The sequence below is a fragment of the Carlito syrichta genome, unplaced genomic scaffold, assembly GCF_000164805.1.
Source record: "Carlito syrichta isolate Samal-C Ts95f unplaced genomic scaffold, Tarsius_syrichta-2.0.1 Scaffold287855, whole genome shotgun sequence".
NCBI classification, from domain to species: domain Eukaryota; kingdom Metazoa; phylum Chordata; class Mammalia; order Primates; family Tarsiidae; genus Carlito; species Carlito syrichta.
The window spans coordinates 838212-858267 of NW_007231951.1; the positions used below are offsets into that span (position 1 = coordinate 838212).

Consider the following 20056-nt stretch of genomic DNA (forward strand, 5'->3'; position numbering starts at 1 on the left):
CCCACCAGCCCTCTTTCCTTCACATTTGCAGCTCCTAATGCATAGTAGTCTTTCTGGAGCTGCTAGTGGTCAAACTGCCAGGACAGAAGTATGACTTTCTACCTATTAGTGACTGAGTTACTTAAAATAAGAATAGCAGAACCCCCTTCATAGGGTTTTTTGGAACACTGAAGAAATTACTCCTCACTTTACAACTTTCATCCATTATGTGTTCCATGATAGGAATTTATCATTTTTGAGCAATTTCTAATAGACATAAAATTCCTGACTATCATTTATAAAACACAATAGATAAAATAAAAAATCTTAACATAAACATTTGTCACGGGATTTTCTGTCCATAAGTAACAGTCTATTTCATATATGGACCTAATATATAAAAATTTAAATTATTATAGAAGAGTTACAAGTGTGAATTTCAGACTGATGTCTCCCATTTCACTAATGCAAGAAATTCAACCTATCAAATACTTTCCCTATTTGTGCTGCAGAAAATTTTATAAATGGCAAGCTATAAGATCAATCATTGAAAGTCCTGGTTTTGGCATGTTGAAGAACTTTTCAATTTCTAGAAGTGTGGTGATTTTCAGTAGTGATGGACCTCTTCACACAGCTTGAAGTCAGCCATAGGCAATGTTGAGGATAGAAAGGAGAAAGACATTTTGAGTAATCTTAGGCTAGCTGAAATACTTCACACTTGTCGCCTAATTACTATCCCTCTGACTTAGAGAAATACCAACACCCTAGAAAATTACCATCAGAAATAAGGTTTGAAATAAGTTTGAAAACTTACTTTCCACAGAGTGATCAGTCTCACAGAGCTGTATTTTCTATTTTTGTTTGTTTTAAAAAATGGAAATAATGTAAAGTGCCTGACGAAATAGTCTCACAGTAATTAGTAAAATAGCTATCACTGTCACTTCTTGCAGTGTAGGACTATATACATTGTATTCTCATATTTGTACCTCCTCCCAACATCTAGCACGTATTTGGCGAGCATAGAAATGTTTATCGAATGAATGAATGAATGACAACAATGACAGTGTGTTTGCACTGGGTGGACAGACTCCCCAGTCAGGCGTCATAGGTTAAACGATCAAGCCGTGGGAAAACTACGGATAAGACCGCCTCCAACATGCTCATACTACTAGACTACAATTCCCAGCATGCAGTCAAACTCCATGGTTGCAGTGCATTCAGGGAAAGAGGTCTCCGGCTCTCCATTGGCCTCGTAGGAGAAAAAGCGTTGTAGTTTGTGCCAACAGGTGGACTTTCTGTGTGTAGGGAGACTGCGCCGGTCTCCTGGTCTGAGTTCGGCGGAACTTATTTTGAGTGCACTTGAGTGTCGCCGGTAGGATTTAAAAACGGTTTCATTTCCGGTATCGCCCGAAGAAATTTGAAAATGGCCGCTCCCTCCCTGAAGCCGCCAGAAAGAGCGGCTGGAAGAAGTGAATTTCGTAACCAGAAGCCGAAGTCTGAGAACCAAGGTGATGTTATGTGAGAACTGAAGCCAGGGGTTTGTGGTTATTTAGCTTCGATTTTTTTGTGTGTGTCTGTGGATGTATAAAGCCGCCTGGAGCTGTTCTGTGTATTTGAGTGCTTGTATAATTGCTGATGATTGGGGGGTGCTGGCTGCGCCCACGTGTTCCTCGCTCACTAGCAAAACTAAAGGTCCCCCAAGTGAAGCTGCTGCAAATCCCTTTTCTGTAAAAGGGTAAGGATTAAGAAACTTCGGGGGGCACTGCGGAACCTTTCAACTTGCTGTTGGCTAAAAATCCTTGACGGAGTGAGGAATAGAATGAGATGGGGATAGGTCCAGGAGTGAATGCTGATAATGGAGTGAGACAGTGATGTGGGGAAATATCTGATATGTCTTTGGCTCTAGTTTGTCAGTCAGTTTGAAACATTTACCGATTATTCCTGTTTGCCATATTACTGAAATATTAGACGACACAGTTCTTACTCTTCAGACTGCCCTACTTTTTAATTGCTTTCTTGCATTGCGTCTGGTTTTACCTTTTCTTATGTATTAATGACAGGAAGAGAGACTAGAGAAATAGCCCGGGGGCTGCTTAACCAGTCTAAGAGGAAATGTTAAAAACGTTGAACTCTCATTCTAGATGCATGGGGAAGGTACTTAAAGTTTTTGTTGTCGTTTCCTTTAAAAATAAGTAAGCAATGCACATAGCAGAGAATACAGTATATATATATATATATATATATATACAATATATAGATATATAACTTTTAAAATAATAAAACCACCAGAGAAACTAGCATTCATAGCTCTCTAAGTTATGAGCATAGAATTGAAATTACTGAAGTGTAGGGTGTAAGTAATGGTAACTTTTTTCCCAAAGGGGTTGTGCCGGTTTTGATTCTCATTAGCAGTGAATGAGCATTCTCATTGCTTTACATCCATACTAATACTTGATTTTACCTGAATTTTGAATTTCTGTCATTTTTGGTAGGCATGAAATGGTGTCTGGTTGTGGTTTTTATTTGACTTTTCATGATTACCTGTGAGGTTATGTATCTTTTTACATGTTATGAGGCTGTTGTGAAACTGCTGTTTAATTTTTTCAGTTTTTTCCCCAGGGTTGTAGTGGGTGACTTTTACTGATAGTCGTTGAAATGTTTAAATTGTATAAGGATTTAGTCATATAGGCATTTTAAGTAATCACTGTTGTAGAATTTGAGGGCTCATTCATTCATTCATTCGTTCAGAGTCGGAGTCTCACTCTGTTGCACAGTCTGGTGTGAAGTGGCAAGATCACAGCCACTGCAGTCTCAACCTGCTAGGCTCAGGCAATCATACCACCTCAGCCTTCAAAGTAGCCAGAATTACAGTCTGGCTAATTTTTTTGATTTATTGCAGAGACGAGGTCTCACCATGTTGCCCAGGCTGACCTGGAACCCATGGACTCAGGCAGTCCTCTTACCTTGGCCTCAGAAAGTGCTGGGATTATAGATGTGAACCACCATGCCTAGCCTGATGTCTTTTTGAAAAGGATATTAGGGGAGTGAATGATATATGAAGATTAGCTAATACTCTGTGATTTGAACCAGAAATAGCAAAGTGGATGAGTGTAAGAAACAGAAAGTATACCTGACTTGGGTTGATAATGTGGGCCAAAGACCTGCTTTTCAAACTTAACTGTGCTTGAGAATCTGCTGAAGAGAATGCTTTTTTGTTTGTTTTTTTTTTTGTGTGTGTGTTTTTTTTTTTGAGTTGGAGTCTCACTCCGTTGCCCAGACTGGAGTGCAGTGGCCGCTCCTGGCCACCGCAGCCTCGACCTGCTGGGCTCCAGCGATCCTTCCGCCTCAGCCTTCCAAGTAGCTGGAACTACAGGCGTGTGCTACCACACTCGGCTCATTTTTTTATTTGTCGTAGAGATGAGGTCTTACCAAGTTGCCCAGGCGGGTCTCGATCTCATGGGCTCAGGCAATTCACTCACCTCAGCCTCCCAAGGCACGGGATTACAGGCTGAGCCACCAAGCCTGGCTTGAAGAGAAAGTTAAAACACAGCCCCCTGTCCCTCACCTTAGAAGTTCTGTAGGTCTAGGTTGAGGGAGAGAGCATTGCATTTCTAACCAACTTTCAGTTTATGCTGATGCTGTGGGTCAACGGATCATACCATTGAGTAGAACTGAATTAGAGTATAGCTGTTGTAGTTAAGGGGTTTTTAAAATTCAGGACTAAGAGTTTTAAAATAAATTATTCAGGAGATAATTTCTGTCCTTTAGGAGGCATTTTCTTTTTGTGAAAGGAGTGCCAGACTGAGTCAGTCTTATGTCCCTTAGACAAGTCAAAGTTTTATACACACATGCACAAATATATATATATATACATATTAATACATACTTAGGTTTCATTCCGGAAAAGTCAGAAAGGTTAATTATATTTAAAATAGTAAACAAGGTGGCACTTGAATGTTCAACTTTACAATAGTATAGTGGGATACAAGTTTCTTAAGTACCCGTTATCTGTCAGGCATATGTCAACTGGTATGAATACAAAAGGAAAAATTCTTGCCTTTAAAGATCTTTGCCTTATGAGGCAACTGAAATGTATATAGATAATTTTAATGCAGTGTACTAATGGTAATGACAGACATGTTTTTGACTCTTGACTAATAGAAAAAGCAGGGGAAGAGAAAGTACAAGGTGTATAGGAAGCTTGTGAATATGTACATGCAATGTTAATAAAGTGCCCAAGATACAATTAAAATGTGATGTGTAAGTTTTTTCCCTCTGTAGATGAATCAGAACTCCTCACTGTTCCTGATGGTTGGAAGGAGCCAACTTTTTCCAAAGAGGACAATCCCAGAGGACTCTTGGAAGAAAGCAGTTTTGCAACTTTGTTCCCAAAATATAGGGAAGCTTACTTGAAAGAGTGTTGGCCATTGGTGCAGAAAGCCTTGAATGAACATGTATGTATATTTTATATATTTCTTTGAGATTTTGCTCTTGCTTATGTCTTTACTTTTAAGTAAATATATGTGTGCTAATGGATTTTTTCCCAAAGTGCTACCATATGGTTAATTTGGTTCCCCTGGTTTTTTTAAATGGTTTAGGCAAGCTTTATTCCCATAGTTCATTTGTTTTTAATAACTTATTTTGAAAAATGTGCATACCTTTGATATTTTAGGAGTTTCACAGTCTGTCTGAAACTCACTCGTGAAGTCTACATTTCAGAATGCTTATTCTAGGCCATGATAGTTGTCTCGTATCTGGCCAGTGTGAGCTGAGTCATGTTTCTGACTAATTGCTTATTTTTCATTTTAAGTGAAAGATGTGTCAGTTTTCATTGCTGCTGCCATGCCCCTAGAGCAGTGTATTTTTTCCTCCCACATTGGGACTTGAAACCCATTAATGTGAAAAGTCAATATAGTGGCTATAATGACCCTTTTAAAAATAGAGTGTGTCACATGTATTAAAGGTGAATATCACTTTAGGAAGCTGTTGGCTCAGTTTTGTGTGTGTGTGTATATGTGTGTCTTATGTGTGTATATGTACTAGGTTGTGATACAAATTGTTTTGCGCTTTTGGGACTACTCTGGAATTGATTATGCCATTGAGAATAGAGGTGACTCAACAAGCTGCAGTCTGTGTTTTATAGTTGTATGTGGGATTGAACTCTTTGCTTTTTCTTGTAACCTCATAGAGGCCCAGCCATCTGTTGAATTGTTCAACACTCACTATGTTGAAATATTATGCAGATGATGCTCACAAGGGAGAAAATAGCATTTTTGTGCTTTGTTGAAATCTGTTTTTTTCCTACTGGGAGTTGATGCTGAATTTTCCTAATTCTTGTTTATTTATGAACCTAAGTCAGTTTTTTCTAAACTTTGTATTTAGTTCCCTAGCCAGCTAGAAGGAGGTTTGAAAGGGAAAGTCAGTTCTCACCCAATGAAACGGTTTGCAGAGTGGAGCTGGGTCCAGAATAGAGATGCTGTATAGTGTTGAGTATGTCCTAATTTGGATCAATTTACATATTTAAAATTAGAGATAATCTGTGTTCCAATAAATACAAAGTATTCTGAAGCCAAGCATAAATGGTTTCAGTTGGTCCAGTTTCTTATATTCTATAAAGTATGAAAATAATTAAGTATTCATTATTTACATTGAACTATCTAGCTTCCTCAAGGAAGGAATTGATAGCATTTGAGACACAGACATTAATGGCACAGAAATTAATAGTTTGAATAGGTTTATATTTATCTAAAAATGAAACAGCTGCTTTTTGCTCTTTTTTCTTTTTGTAGCATGTTAATGCAACCCTGGACCTGATTGAGGGCAGCATGACTGTTTGTACTACAAAGAAGACTTTTGATCCATATATCATCATTAGGGCCAGAGATCTAATAAAACTATTAGCAAGGAGTGTTTCATTTGAACAGGTAAATCTAGAGTTACAGAGACTTTGCTTTATTTGCATCAACATTAGACAACCCATAGCATTATATCTTCCTCCCCCGCTTCCTTCTGTCATCGAATTTTCATGTTTGTGCTTAGATAGCATTAACGGGGCTTAGGAAACAAATGTAATTGTAAAGACTATTGATAGAGTGTTTTTATTTTTCCAAAAGGCAGTGCGAATTCTTCAGGATGATATTGCATGTGACATAATTAAAATAGGTTCTTTAGTAAGAAATAAAGAAAGATTTGTAAAAAGAAGACAACGGCTTATTGGTCCCAAAGGATCTACATTGAAGGTACTTTTTATCAATGGAAAACTTGAGAATCTTCCTCTGTGATTAATCTTTTCAGGGTAGTGAATTTCAACTTATTGTTTTCCTGATATAGGCCTTGGAACTCTTAACGAACTGTTACATTATGGTTCAGGGAAACACAGTTTCAGCTATTGGACCTTTTAGTGGCTTAAAGGAGGTGAGAGCTATTTATTATCTCCAATTAATTTTTAGCCGATAATAAATTAAGTAATTTGATTTTAATAGTTTGTTGGATAATATATTGCTTTATAATTTTTTTTAGAATGTGCTTTGTTTGATTTTCCATTAGTAAATACTTTGTGTATCATGTCATTTGAGGGAATCATCTCTTCTGGACCCTAATACATTATGGCCAACCCCTGGCAACTATGGAGACATCTGTTTCTGAATTAAAAGATCTACACACTATCATTTCTCCCACTACAAAATTTAAGTAGGCTTGTAAGATCTTCAGTCTGAGCCGGGCTCGGTGGCTCAGCCTGTAATCCCACGCCTTTGGGAGACTGAGGTAAGTGTATTGCCTGAGCCCGTGGGTTCGAGACCCGCCTGGGCAGCGAGACCTCATCTCTACAATAAATCAAAAAATCAGCCGGGCATGGTAGTGCATGCCTGTAATTCCGGCTACACAGAAGGCTGAGGTGGAAGGATCGCTGGAGCCCAGCAGGTCGAGGCTGCGGTGGCCAGGAGCGGCCACTGCACTCCAGTCTGGGCAACAGAGTGAGACTTCAACTCAAAAAAAAAGATCTTCAGTCTGTAGCACATAAGAGAAACATAGTATAGTTACATGTGCTTAAATGATTGAAAATTTGAGCAAAAATCTAGTTATTTGCAGTAATGTTTACAGCCAGTAGAGGTCAGACTCTGAAAACTTTTCTTCAAGATGTATTTCCTTTTGCTTGAATTTTAGTATAATGTTTATTTAATGTTTTCGTGAACATTTTCTTTAACTTGTCAAATTAAATGTGGTGAGAAAATCTGTGGAGCAAATGCTGTTTCTGTTGACTCCTTTCGATACTGTTGTTGTCTGGATCTGGCTGTGTGGTTGTATTTCCTTTCCAAGGCCTTTAGTAGTAATTTTGTTGGCCCTCTTTTTTCATAAGTCTGTCATGTTCTCATAGAACAATGATAATTTAAATATATTGAATACTTTCTAGTCTTATGAAGTCTTTAAAGTATATATGATTCTTAAAATAAACTCTTGAGGTAAATAGTTTATCTTCATATTACAAATGAGAAAGCTGGAACAGAAACATTAAGTCACTTTCCTATATGAAGTGGCAGCTAGTGTTTGAGCCTACATTTTCTGACTGTAAATTCAGATCTCCTCCCCTTAAGCCGTGTAGCTCTAGAGTGTCAGATTAGTTCTGTGCTCTATATTTTAACAGTAATTGAGAAACTTCATTGTATTCAAATGAGGGTCAATACTATTATAAAAGATCTAGAAGCTACTCAAAGCAGTTGAGGCAACTAGTATGCTGAATTTGATAGCTGTTGCCTGATTCATAGGATATCTGGCAATATTCTCTTCTACTTGGTTCATTAAAATCTCTTTATAAGTGAGTAATTAATTTTTCTTTGCAAATTTCAGGTTCGAAAAGTAGTTCTAGATACTATGAAGAATATTCATCCAATTTATAACATTAAAGTGAGTGCTAATTATGTATAACTATACCAGTGGTTGTTATAAACTTCTTTTAGCTACAGAAACTTCTGGAAATTAAATGTTTTATGAAATTCAAATGTATAGACAGATAAAGCAGAGCTATTTTGGGTGAACCAGAGGTAGAATTCAGTTTGTTTAACTCTACCTCAGTTTTGTAGTTACTTCCTTGGAAGCTTAGGTTTCCATGGAGTACGATAAAACTATTGAAAGGGATACTATAATGTATCATACAGTTCTAATATGATGAAAAGAAGCTTTACAGAATTTGTTGTAGGTGATATCAATCCAGTTATCTTAGATCATGAGCCTATATATTATATTGAAAGATAGGATCTTTCAGAATTCTGTCTTTTTCTAGTAAATAAAATCTGAAACATCTCAGATTATATTAAAACTTTTTTTAGAATTAAACAGTCGGCCGAGGTGAGAGAATTGCCTGAGCCCATGGGTTTGAGAACCACCCGGGCCACTTGGCGAGACTTCATCTCTACAATAAATTAAAAAAAAAAAATTAGCTAGGCATGATAGCATGTATCTGTAGTTCCAGCTACTTGGAAGCCTGAGGCGGAAGGACCTTCTGAGTCCAGCAGTTTGATGCTGGGGTGGCTGTGAGCATGCCACTGCACTCCAGTCTGGGTGATGGAGTGAGACTCCAACTCAAAAAAAAAAAAAAAGGATTTAACACTCAAATTATAGCTCTCTGAGAGAGATCTGTTATATCCCTGTCTGCACAAAGTTTGTGATTACACTTGAAAATGTAGCAGGGATATAATGAGCAGTTTTATGATGAGTACTTGTTGAGCAGTCCACTTAAATTTTATGAAGTTAAGTTATAAAGTCACTGTTAGATTAAGGTAAAAGTGATTTTGAGTTGTATTACATATCTATAGAAAGCGAGTGGTGTATCTGATGCCTGGTTTGTATCTCTGATGTAAAGTCTAAAATTCCAGTGGAGTGGGGGAAATGTGAGAATATTGTTTTTTGTTAAATCACGAGAAAGGTTACTTTTGTCTTTTCCTGTGGTATCCCAGTTGCGACTGAAAGCTTCCTACTTGCAGGGAACATCAATTAATTTAGAACCTTCCCTGCTGTTAATTGAGTTTTAAAGGTTTTAATGAAATAATGGTTGAGAAGTTGAGTTAGTTTTATTTTCATCTAATTTTATTTTCACAATTCTGCATTTCTTAATCTAAATTTTTAATGCTTGGTTAATTATACATATTTGAGATAACATATTTTGCTTTGGAATTGGTTTAATTTCACTAAAACTAGGAACTGTTCTTTTATTGCTTCTAGAAACAATATCCGTAATGTCTTAGTCTGACAAATATGTGACTTTTGAAATTAAAAATTTTTACTTTATATGTTGCATGACTGAAGACTTTAATGATTAAAAGAGAGTTGGCAAAAGATTCTGAATTGCGATCACAAAGTTGGGAAAGATTTTTGCCACAGTTCAAACATAAAAATGTGAATAAACGCAAGGAACCAAAGAAAAAATCTGTTAAGAAAGAGTATACACCATTCCCACCACCGCAGCCGGAAAGTCAGGTGAGTATTACATGTTAAAGTTGATTTGAAAGAGAACCCATTTCATCTAAACTTTATTGAGGGTATTTTAGGTAGAGAGAGAAAGAGGGAGAGTCTGTGTGTGTATGTGTGTGTGTGTGTGTGTGTATAGGGAGAGACAGGGATAAAAGAAACTGAGGGTACCTATAAATCGGCATATTTTGAACTGAGTGCATGGAATGGGGAGTGGGGCCATCACATTGAGTGTAAACTGCATCAGAGTGGTTGGAGTCAGTTATGTCCCTGTAGCTACTATAAACGTACCATGGATAAAGAATTCAACATTTTAGCCTGCGATACTCTTTGCTCTGCTTTAGTGACATTATTGTAAACATGTGCTATCTGAATATGACTGTTCTGGTTCTGAAATTATAAATTGTAATATCCATTCTTTTTCTAAATTATGAATCCCTTCCGTTTTGTCAGCTGTTTTTGCTTCATTTCCTTTCCCACCATGACCAAAACCTCCTTTTCTCTCTTGCCCATCACTGTTTTTGTTCCTGCTTATTTTTCTTTCCATCACACCTTTCCAGCAAAACTCTAAAACTTGGATCAGTCCAAACACTTGGCTTCTTTCCCCCATTGTGGCTACCAGACTAAGTTAGAGAAAGTCCTGTCTTTCTGTTAAATCCACTAAAAATGCATGTTTCCAAGCCTAGATGTTTTCAGTACTGTCTGGCAGTTCTGTGTGTCCTCTTGCTTTATCCTTCTCCTCCTTGACTCACTCTTAAAGTCTCCTCTCTCTCTAGACTAGATATTTCTGCTCAGCATGCAGACTCATCCATTTCTATCTACAGTCTTTTTTCTCTCTTGCTATGTTTGGAGTCTTCCCAGGAAGGTCTGATGATAGGTCAAAAGGGAAAAGTGATGATCTTGGTGAAAAGAAGACAGTGCAAGTATGGGATCATGGCATCTGCTCTGGAAAGGGAAGAAAGTGAGACCCAAAGGAAGCTGATAGGAGTTGAGGGAAAGCAGAGGGATTTCTTAACTAGATCATGCTTCCATAACAGCCTACTGCATTTCTGATGATCCTGTCCTGCAGTTAGTAATTGACTTGTGTTTCTTCCTTGTCCCTGCAAGCTTCTTGAAATGGTGATATCTCAGTTGACTGTTCTGACACTCACTATAGGACTGTAAACAAGTTATTTATCCCATCAATGACCTAACATGGGGGTAATGATAATACCTATCTCAAAGAATTGTTAATGGGGATTAAATGAGCTGGTAACTTATAAAGAGTTTCGAACAGTGCCTTAGATGTAATAATGCAATGTAAATGGAGATAGATCAGTTATATATATTATATATATAGACTGTATATTGAATGAACAAGCCGTTGCTTTTTCTAATTAACATTTAATTAGTCACCAAATTCTGACAATTCTTGCTTTCCTTATGCGTGTCACCACTTTTATTTGAGGCTCTTGTCTCTTATCCATTTTTCTGTAACTTACTGAAATGCTAGTCTAGCCTGGGCAGCATGGCAAGACCTCATCTCTACAATAAATCAAGAAAAACTATCTGGGCATGGTAGCATGTGCCTGTGGTTCCTGCTACTTGGAAGGCTGAGGTGGAAGGATCGCCTGAGGTCTGTGGTGGCCATGAGCATGCCACTGCACTCCAGCCTAGATAACAGAATGAGACCTCTGACTCTAAAAAAAAGAAATGCTGCTTAGGTCTCTTCACTCTTCTCAGGAATGTCTAATCAGTTCTAAATCATATCCTACCTCTGCCTGGCATTCAGGCTTCCTCAAGCTTCCACTAAACTATCTTTCCAGTTTCTTCTCACACTTTTCTGAAGCACTGACCTTCCATCCCACCTAAACCACTCTGGTGTGTATTCTATGACACATCACCTATCATACTCTTGCTTGTGTGCATGTATTTCCCTTAGCCTAGTGTACCTTTCTCTTTTTATGTCACTACCTTTATGAGTATATCAGAGTTTGACCCTACTGTTTTTGCCTTAAGGACACTGTATCTTCCTTAGGAAATGACTTCTCATCTGCATTATTTCTGATGTAATAATAAATATTGTTTTCAATAGATTGATAAAGAGTTGGCTAGTGGGGCATACTTTTTGAAGGCAAATCAGAAGAAGCGACAGAAAATGGAAGCAATAAAGGTAAGGCTGTGTCTAACAGCGTTAACAGCAAAGTTCATGAATACCTGAATTCTTATTTAACTATAAATTATATTTAACTAATGTACTTTTTATTAATAATGTAGGCGAAACAGGCAGAAGCTCTCAGTAAGAGACAGGAGGAAAGAAACAAAGCTTTTATTCCACCTAAAGAAAAACCAGTTGTGAAACCTAAGGAAGGTAATGCTTGTTTTTAACTCTTTATATTAACTATGAAAAGTAAATCTGTGGTGAATTTGTCGGAATCTGAGTGTTGAGTAAAGAAATAACTATATCTTTCATCAATTTTCCTGGCATTTCATTAATTACTAATCTGAGGGACAAGAGATGACTAAGGTGACTTATAATTTAGTAGCAGCTAATGCCTATTTCAGAGTATCCCAGATTGACAATCTTCCCCTGACCTCTGATCTGTCTTTGCAATCAGTGCATCTTCTGTAAAAATAAAAGTAACAGAAGCCATAAGATCCCGAGCTCTGCTATCATACTTCTCAAAAAGGACTTATCAGAAGTTGTGCTTTGTCTTCTCTTGATTTATGTGATCTCTGGCCATGGCTTTCATATTACCTTGGACTAGAGGGCATGGACTTGTAATGACAGGAAAGTCTTGTTCAGGGGCTATTAAGACATTAGGACAAAACTCTTGTGCCTTTTCTTCTCTGTTTCTAGCCTTATTCTAATTAATCCTCTCCTCTTTTGTATTTTCTTTCCTTGTGGTGACACTTTTTTGTTCTTCCTAAAGTAACCCTCCAAAGTGAACATTGGCACATGGAGGGGAGAGGGCTCACCCACGATAGTGTATGTAGGTTATTGCTCAGAAACATACCACACTTTATTATTTCAGTATCTTATGTTGCTTCATTGTTAATAGCCCTAAAAGTACTATATTCTATATTATGCAGCCATAAAGAAGGACAAACACATGGACTTCGTAGCAACTTGGATGGATTTAGAGTTGATCATACTCAGTGATCTATGACAGAAACAAAGAACAGAGTACCATATGTTCTCACTCATAAGCGGACCTTGAACAATTATCATAATACTATAAGAAAGGGATTGGCAGTAGTGGGAAACTGTCAGGGGAATGGGGAGGTGGGATTGGCAGTTGAGGGAACCTGCTAAGGGAGGGAAGGGCACACTTCATCAACAAGGGTACCTGTATAATCGATGTTTGTATACCTAACCCTGAATTATACCCTACATCTTAAAAAAAAAAAAGTACTGTATTCTGGCCAGGCTTGGTGGGTCAACCTGTAATCCCAGCACTTTGGGAGGCCGAGGTGAGGAGGTGAGTGGATTGCCTGAGCCCGTGGGTTCAAGACCAGCCTGGGCAACTTCGTGAGACCTCGTCTCTACAATAAATGAAAAAATTAGCCGGGTGTAGTAGCCCATGTCTGTAGTTCTGGTTACTTGGAAGGCTGAGGCGGAAGGATCACTGGAGCCCAGCAGGTAGAGGCTGTGGTGGCTGGGAGCGGCTACTGCACTCTAGTCTGGGTGACAGAGTGAGACTGCAACTCAAAAAAAAAAAATATATATATATATATATATATATATATATACTTTATGATTTGTTTTCTCCTAGTTTGAAGACATTTCTAGTTTACCTTTGGGCAGATATTTCATACTATGACCTTTCACATATACTTTATTTGGTAAAAGCTAAAGGATTACATATATTGTGTTTTTAATTTGTCTAGCTTCTACTGAAACTAAAATTGATGTGGCTACCATCAAGGAAAAGATTAAGAAATCAAAGAATAAGAAACTGGGCGCTCTTACAGCTGAAGAAGTTAAGCTTAAGATGGAAGCAGATGAAAAGAAAAAGAAGAAAAAAAAGTAATTTACAAGAAAACCCACTGACTAGAACTATGAAGCTATCTCCTTTTGTAAAGGATTTTGAGATACCAGGGCATTAGTTGCCTTATCTGTAAAAAATAATACTTTGTTCACCTTTTTTGGAATTCTTTTTGTTCATAGAACAGTATTCTTTATAAATTATTGTAGTCTCCATATATTTTTTGAAAAATTCTGTGCTAGAATGTGGTATGTGTGTCTTTGTATATGTTGCACCTAATTAGTCCCAGGCAGGCTTTGCCTAAGCATGATTTTGAGAGTAAATTTCTAGGTTTATTATATAGAGATTATTGGAATTGTGACCACTGTGATTATCCATTAAATCCAATGTCTGATGTCATTGGTTAGTCTTTAAATATGATTTCCAAGCATTTGTTTAGAGGAAAATAAATGCCAACTTTTCAGTGCTCTCTTTCCTTTTCTAATGATAAGTAAATATTTAGGTTTATCTCTTTTTACAATTCTGTTTTACCTTTTGTTCTAAGATTAAACAGTTCATCAGCAGAAAATTAAGGCCTCTGAAATCAAATCCCTTAGTTACTCTTCTATTCTGAATCTGGGGAAGTGGTAAACCAGAAAGACTTCAAGTTGCAAGAGCGCAGGGAAAACCTGTCGAAGCAGCAGGCAGGAAGCAATGATGTTTTTAACTAATGAGGGCCACTGGAGTCACCTTGAAAGGTCTATTGTACCTCACTCAGTTTGCAGGTTTGAAAGCTGAAACAAAGAGTCTGGATTACTTAGAGTCCAGCTGTGGCAACCTACAAAACAGTGCTCATTCACAGAAAAGTAGAAAGTCAAGACAAGTTTATTTGAGATGTTAGGAACTTGAACAGTTTCCCTTTTGAGTAAGAGTTTGCTGCAGCAACATTATTTTTCTGAAATGTTTTAAATATAAATTAGAAATACACCCAACTATTATTGCTTTAAAAAAAAAGCCATATCTGAATGAGTTTTTTTTCCCCCTGGATTGTATTAGTCCAAAAGAATTAAATTAGGATATTTGTGCTTTACCACAATGGTAATTATAACAGACAGTAACAGAATTACTACATTAACGATGAGAAAGAGAGAAGTATATCTGTTACGTAAAGATATGGGCCAGCCTGGGTACACCACAGAGTAGTAACCTGTAAAACAAAAATAGAATATTCTCTTAGACATTGTTTCTTGAAATGCAGTGACATAATTCACATAGTTTTTAATGAAGCAATTTAAGATTTATGTACATACGTTTGACTTTGTCTCGCTGTGGGTTAACTGTAAAGCCAGGGAGAAGAAACAAAAATTAAAAGGCTAGGTATAGGTGAGGCTTTTGTCTTATTTTAAAAGGCTAAGTCTTTAATTATAACTATTACTGTTCCTTTAGCTTTGTTGCAGTCATTTTCAAAGGTTAATTATCCAAGATTGTTTTTTTCACTATCTGAAGTAACATGGTATTTTTAAGTTGACTTTTTATATAAACTTTATTATACACCTTTTATATGAAGGAGACAATACCACTACTACATATGGAAAATAATTTTGCATACTACTCGTAGCAGATAAAAAATACAATTAACATTTGGAAATAAAAATAAAAAGTTAAATATTAGAGATAATCAATGTGAGTAATTTATTAAAATATTTTCTTGAAAATAAGTTCCTGGCCGGGCTCGGTGGCTCAGCCTGTAATCCCAGCACTTTGGGAGGCTGAGGCAAGTGGATTGCCTGAGTCCACGGGTTCAAGACCCACCCGGGCAACTTGGCGAGACCTCATCTCTACAATAATCAAAAATTAGCCGGGCATGGTAGTGCGCACCTGTAGTTCCGCCTACTTGGAAGGCTGAGGCGGAATGATCACCAGAGCCCAGCAGGTTGAGGCTGCGGTGGCCAGGAATGTGCTACTGCACTCCAGTCTGGGCGACAGAGTGAGAATCCAACTCAAAAATAAAATAAGTTCTTTCCTGAGAAGAATGATACTGTTTGCGATGAATCAATAGTAAAAGACAGTGACCTTTCTGGTGTCATTAAATCATTATTAGGGCATTTGGCTCTCAAAAGTCAATTACTCCTTTCACTGAGCTTTATTTAGATTTTGACATTTAGAACACTGGAAAGAAAGAAATTCCATGACTGCCATTAGCCCTCTGGATACTTTCTTTTATGAAATAGACACCTTCTCCACCCAGTTCTACTGTAGTTGCCCTTGTATGCCATGGTGGAATCCATCAAAAAGCTTTCCTTTTGGGCACTTGTGAGCATCCTTGATGATTATACCTGTTTGGGGGCTTTCTCTGGTGAATTACTATGAAGCTGCTACCCTAACTTGTCTTGGTAGCTACATCTGTGAAATCAAGGGTGTGATGTTATAGTTATTGTTTTAACACATTCTTTAAATGTTAAATATTCAAACATCGAAACAAATGTGCATCTATACACTAGCTAAAATCATCTTATGTATCACTAGTATGCCCAGCACATTTTGTAAAACAGTCCTGACTTGGCCTCCGTGGGTATTTATTGAATTACCAACAGGATCTAGAAGAAGAACACAGAGGAAATTGTGTATCGGTTCTTGCCATAATTTGTCAGAATTTGTTAAATAAAGGCTTTTATCCTTTAACTTCTGCCCTTATCAGACTTCATAATAAGAAGTGAGATGGTTATTCTTAAGTTTTTTTTTTTAATTTCAAATGCTATTATTTATTCAGTATTAGTGCAAAAAGTAGAATACTTTCAAATAAGCCTACATTTCTATGAAGACAGAAATTACATAAACCTGACTTTGAGAATAGGAAATTAGTGAAAAGATCAACCTAGAGGATGCTGAGAAGTCATCTAAAGTAAATGGGTAATAGAATTCACATCTTATAAATACCATGCACGTGTCAGGAGTTCGTATTATTGGGCTATAGTGTTTGTCTTCTAAATTTTATTCCACAAGATTAGAGACCATCTAAAGCTACACCTCCTACCATCAAAAGCTGAAACACGAGCAATATTTTCTTGTCATTGTGGTGGTGTTACTAATTATCTAGATTATTTGTTTGTTTTTGAGTTGGAGTCTCTTGCCTAGGCTGGAGTGCAGGGGCATGATCACAGCACACTGCTGCCTCGGCCTCCTGGGCTCAGGCAGTCCTCCTACCTCAGCTGCCTGAATAGTTGAGACTTTGGGCACACACCACTACGCCTGGGTTACTTGATTGATTGATTGATTCAGACAAGGTCTCACTATTTTCCCAGGCTGGTCTCAAACACCTAGGCTCAAGCACTCCTCACACTCAGCCTCCCAAAGTGCTGAGATTACAGGCATGAGCCACTGTACCCACCCGATTATCTAGATTTTTAAAGGGAATGTGGTTTTTCATCAAATTGAGAGTATAGGAACAGAAAATTACCCACGGTCACAGTGGTGGAATTGGAAATTGACACATTGGTTCTAAAATCTATGATTTTAACCTCTATTTTATACTGCTCAACTTGGAAGAAATATATATGTTTTGTAGTTTTACAGCGACATGAAAGAGAATTCAGTGAATATGTTGATACCCTGAGAAGACAGTTGCATTGTGGCTGCAAGTTACTAAATTCCCTTAACAAGATCAATAAGTGAAATAAAGAATGGTTGAACTGGGAGAAAAATGTCTCAGAAAGCTGTTCCAAAAAGTGCTACTGTACCTGGAGTAAGATAAGAATGTAGTGTTAGTGGGGCGCAGTAGCTCACGCCTGTAATCCCAGTACTTCGGGTAGAGGCAACAGGATTGCCTGATTGCTGGTTCAAGACCAGCCTGGGCAACTTGGCGAGACCTCGTCTACAATAAATAAAAAAATGTAGCCGGGTGTGGTGATGTACACCTATGGTCCAGCTACTTGGAAGACTGAGACAGGAGGATCACCTGAGTCCAGAAGGTTGAGGCTGCGGTGGCCAGAAATGTGCTACAGCCTGGGCGATAGAGACTCCTACTCAAAAAAAACAAACAAACAAAAAATTTCTAAATAGGGAGGAGTGGAATTATCAGTTTAATAGATGAAACTTTATAAGCACAGACTTGAAAGGCATCTTAAAAAACATGTAAGTAAGCAACAGAACTTGGAAGAAAATGTTATGCTGTGAAACTTGACCTCTCTCCTCTAAGCATCTCACCCCAGTCCTACTGTTCTGAGTTCAGTTTGTTACAGATGTGGACACAACAGTACCATGAGATTTGCACAGCTATCATAGCGTAAGTGAGGTTTCCCCTTCACATCACGAGGAAAAAAAATGCAATAAAAATCATACTGGGATGCAAAGGCTTGTGTGTGGAACAAAAGCCAGAAATACACTCAACCAATTATTAATGTTTCAAAATTACCAAGCAGAATTTTGCTAGGAAGTGTAGTAAAACATACTTGGAAAGTTATCCTCATTCACCTTTTACACCCTGTTCCTCATTAAATACTGTCATGCTCGTAAGAAGTGTTACGTTGCATATATATATATATATATATATATATATATATATATATTTTTTTTTTTTTTTTTTTTTTTTTTTTTTGAGTTGGAGTCTCACTCTGTCGCCCAGACTGGACTGCAGTGGCTGCTCCCGGTCACCGCAGCCTCTACCTGCTGGGCTCCGGCGATCCTTCTGCCTCAGCCTTCCAAGTAGCCGGAACTACAGGCACGCGCTACCACGCCCGGCTCATTTTTGGATTTATTGTGGAGATGAGGTCTCGCTGCCCAGGCGGGTCTCGAACCCGCGGGCTCAGGCAATCCACTTACCTCAGCCTCCCGAAGGCGTGGGATTACAGGCTGAGCCACCGAGCCCGGCAGCAGCTATATTTCATTTAGTTGAGTGCTTCAGGCAGGTAGGGCCACGAAATGCAGAATTCGATTAGGATGCCCTGGTTACACACATTTTTTATCTTGTTGAAATTAGCAAATCTTGGGGATTTTGGTTACTGTTTCCAACACCATATTTTTGTTGTTGGACCAATTGGAACTAAATAAAAAGGATATGATTTTCTTCCTTAAATGTGTTGTAAACATATTCATTCCTAGCACAGTAAGCCATTGGTTTGATTGCTGCCAATTTCCTTAAAAATGGTTGTTAGAATAAGAAATGGGTTCACTCTTAATTCTGTAGAGAGTTACAGCAGTTTCTATTACATTGTTCTATTGGTAGAATGTTCCTTGTACTCACCGCAGAGATCATCCAAACACTTGTCATTGTTGGGGCAGGCACTGCAAGTGGCTCCTTTCTTATATGGCCACGTGGGGTAATTCCCTCTGTAAAGTAAATGGAGGATGTCTGTTAGGGGCTTTTTGTTTTTATAAAAGTTGCAACTTACTAGGCTGAGGCAGAAGGATGGCCTAAGCCCAGCAGGTCGAGGCTGCAGTGGCTGTGAGCATGCCACTGTACTCCTGCCTGGGTGACAGAGTGAGACTCCAACTCAAAAAAATAAAAATAAAAATAAGTTGCAACTTACTATGAATCTTTAACTAAATGCAGGAGAATAACAAGGTAGGAGTCCCCAGATTCTGAGGGTTGGTAATAGAAGTGAAGAAAGCAAAAATGGGAGCCTGCTAATACGTGCGGAGTTCATTCTATGTACTGTGTCTATGAACCTATGTTTTAATTTCCATCATCTCATTTAATTCTGAAAGCTCTGAGAGGAAGTTATTTCTATTTCTGTTTTACAAATAAGGAAACTTATACAAGATTAATAGCTTGCCTCAAATCACAATTTATACATGTCACAGTCTGAAGGAAACAGATTTGTCTGACTTCAGGGCAAGCTCTCTCTACTTATCCTCTGGCTTATGTGATTTCTACCATTCAAAAAGTTGTTCATCCTGGAAAAGCTATGATGACCCACATTTACTCTTCTTAGTCTACTAAGCCTCCATAGTTTTTACTGGACAGGAGCCATTTGGCTGGGGTAAATGCCTTCCAAAAAATAATAATAAATAACTAGAGATATGGGGGAATTTCTAGAGTGCAACTTGTTTGTACATAAAATATGTGATAAGGATAATGGCTGATAATCACCAAGCACTCAGTATGCTAGTCACTGTTCTAAACACCCTTGGATGAAATAATCTTCACACCAACCCTTTGAGGAAGGTACTATTATTTATTTATCCTCATTATACAGCTAGAGACTGAGGCACAACTTATAAGTAATTGACCAAAGTTACAGACTAGAAAATGAAATAATACCCAAGCTTTTTATAACCTCATAAATATCTCCAGAGAAATGATGGTAAGAGGCTGTCCATTTATCTCAATGAACTTGCCCTTGTACTAGTCTTTTTTTGAACTCTACTTTTGAAAAGGGGTTCTTAACTTTTTTGTGTCATGGTGCCCTTTTTGTTTTTAAATGCATATAATAAAATACATAGGATTACACAAGAAACCAATTAAATTAAGAGCTATCAAAATATTTAAAACAAAATTTGTGATATAGTAATATGGGTTTCTCTATTATTATTATTATTTTTTTGAGTTGGAGTCTCACTCTGTCACCCAGACTGGAGTGCAGTGGCCCCTCCTGGCCACCGCAGCCTCAACCTGCTGGGCTCCGGCTATCCTTCCGCCTCAGCCTTCCAAGGAGCTGGAACTACAGGCG

At 37.9% G+C, this 20056-nt stretch overlaps 2 protein-coding genes across 4 annotated transcripts in view; one reads left to right on the top strand and one right to left on the bottom strand.

Annotated features, from left to right (window-relative positions):
• Positions 1 to 1355: 1355 nt before the first annotated feature.
• Positions 1356 to 13875, top strand: KRR1 (KRR1, small subunit processome component homolog). Of its 3 annotated transcripts, XM_008053092.2 has the most exons (10): positions 1358 to 1487; positions 4261 to 4433; positions 5769 to 5903; positions 6093 to 6218; positions 6310 to 6393; positions 7825 to 7881; positions 9280 to 9450; positions 11516 to 11593; positions 11698 to 11791; positions 13312 to 13875. In XM_008053092.2, exons 1-10 carry the CDS (start codon positions 1403 to 1405, stop codon positions 13452 to 13454), a joined length of 1146 nt encoding a protein of 381 aa, XP_008051283.1. In that variant the 5' UTR covers positions 1358 to 1402; the 3' UTR covers positions 13455 to 13875. The 3 variants fall into 3 exon arrangements, with proteins under 3 accessions (XP_021565663.1, XP_008051284.1, XP_008051283.1); XM_021709988.1 differs by lacking the exon at positions 9280 to 9450 and having other exon boundaries at positions 1356 to 1487; XM_008053093.1 differs by lacking the exon at positions 7825 to 7881 and having other exon boundaries at positions 1357 to 1487.
• A 380-nt stretch (positions 13876 to 14255) lies between these two features.
• Positions 14256 to 20056, bottom strand: part of GLIPR1 (GLI pathogenesis related 1) — a 35344-nt gene continuing 29543 nt past the window's right edge. The window contains exons 6-8 of the mRNA XM_008053094.2: positions 18628 to 18713; positions 14699 to 14725; positions 14256 to 14595 (exon numbers count right to left, since the gene is read on the bottom strand). Of these exons, the coding sequence (XP_008051285.1) occupies positions 14441 to 14595; positions 14699 to 14725; positions 18628 to 18713 (268 nt within the window). The 3' untranslated portion in view covers positions 14256 to 14440. The remainder of the gene's footprint in view (positions 14596 to 14698; positions 14726 to 18627; positions 18714 to 20056) is intronic.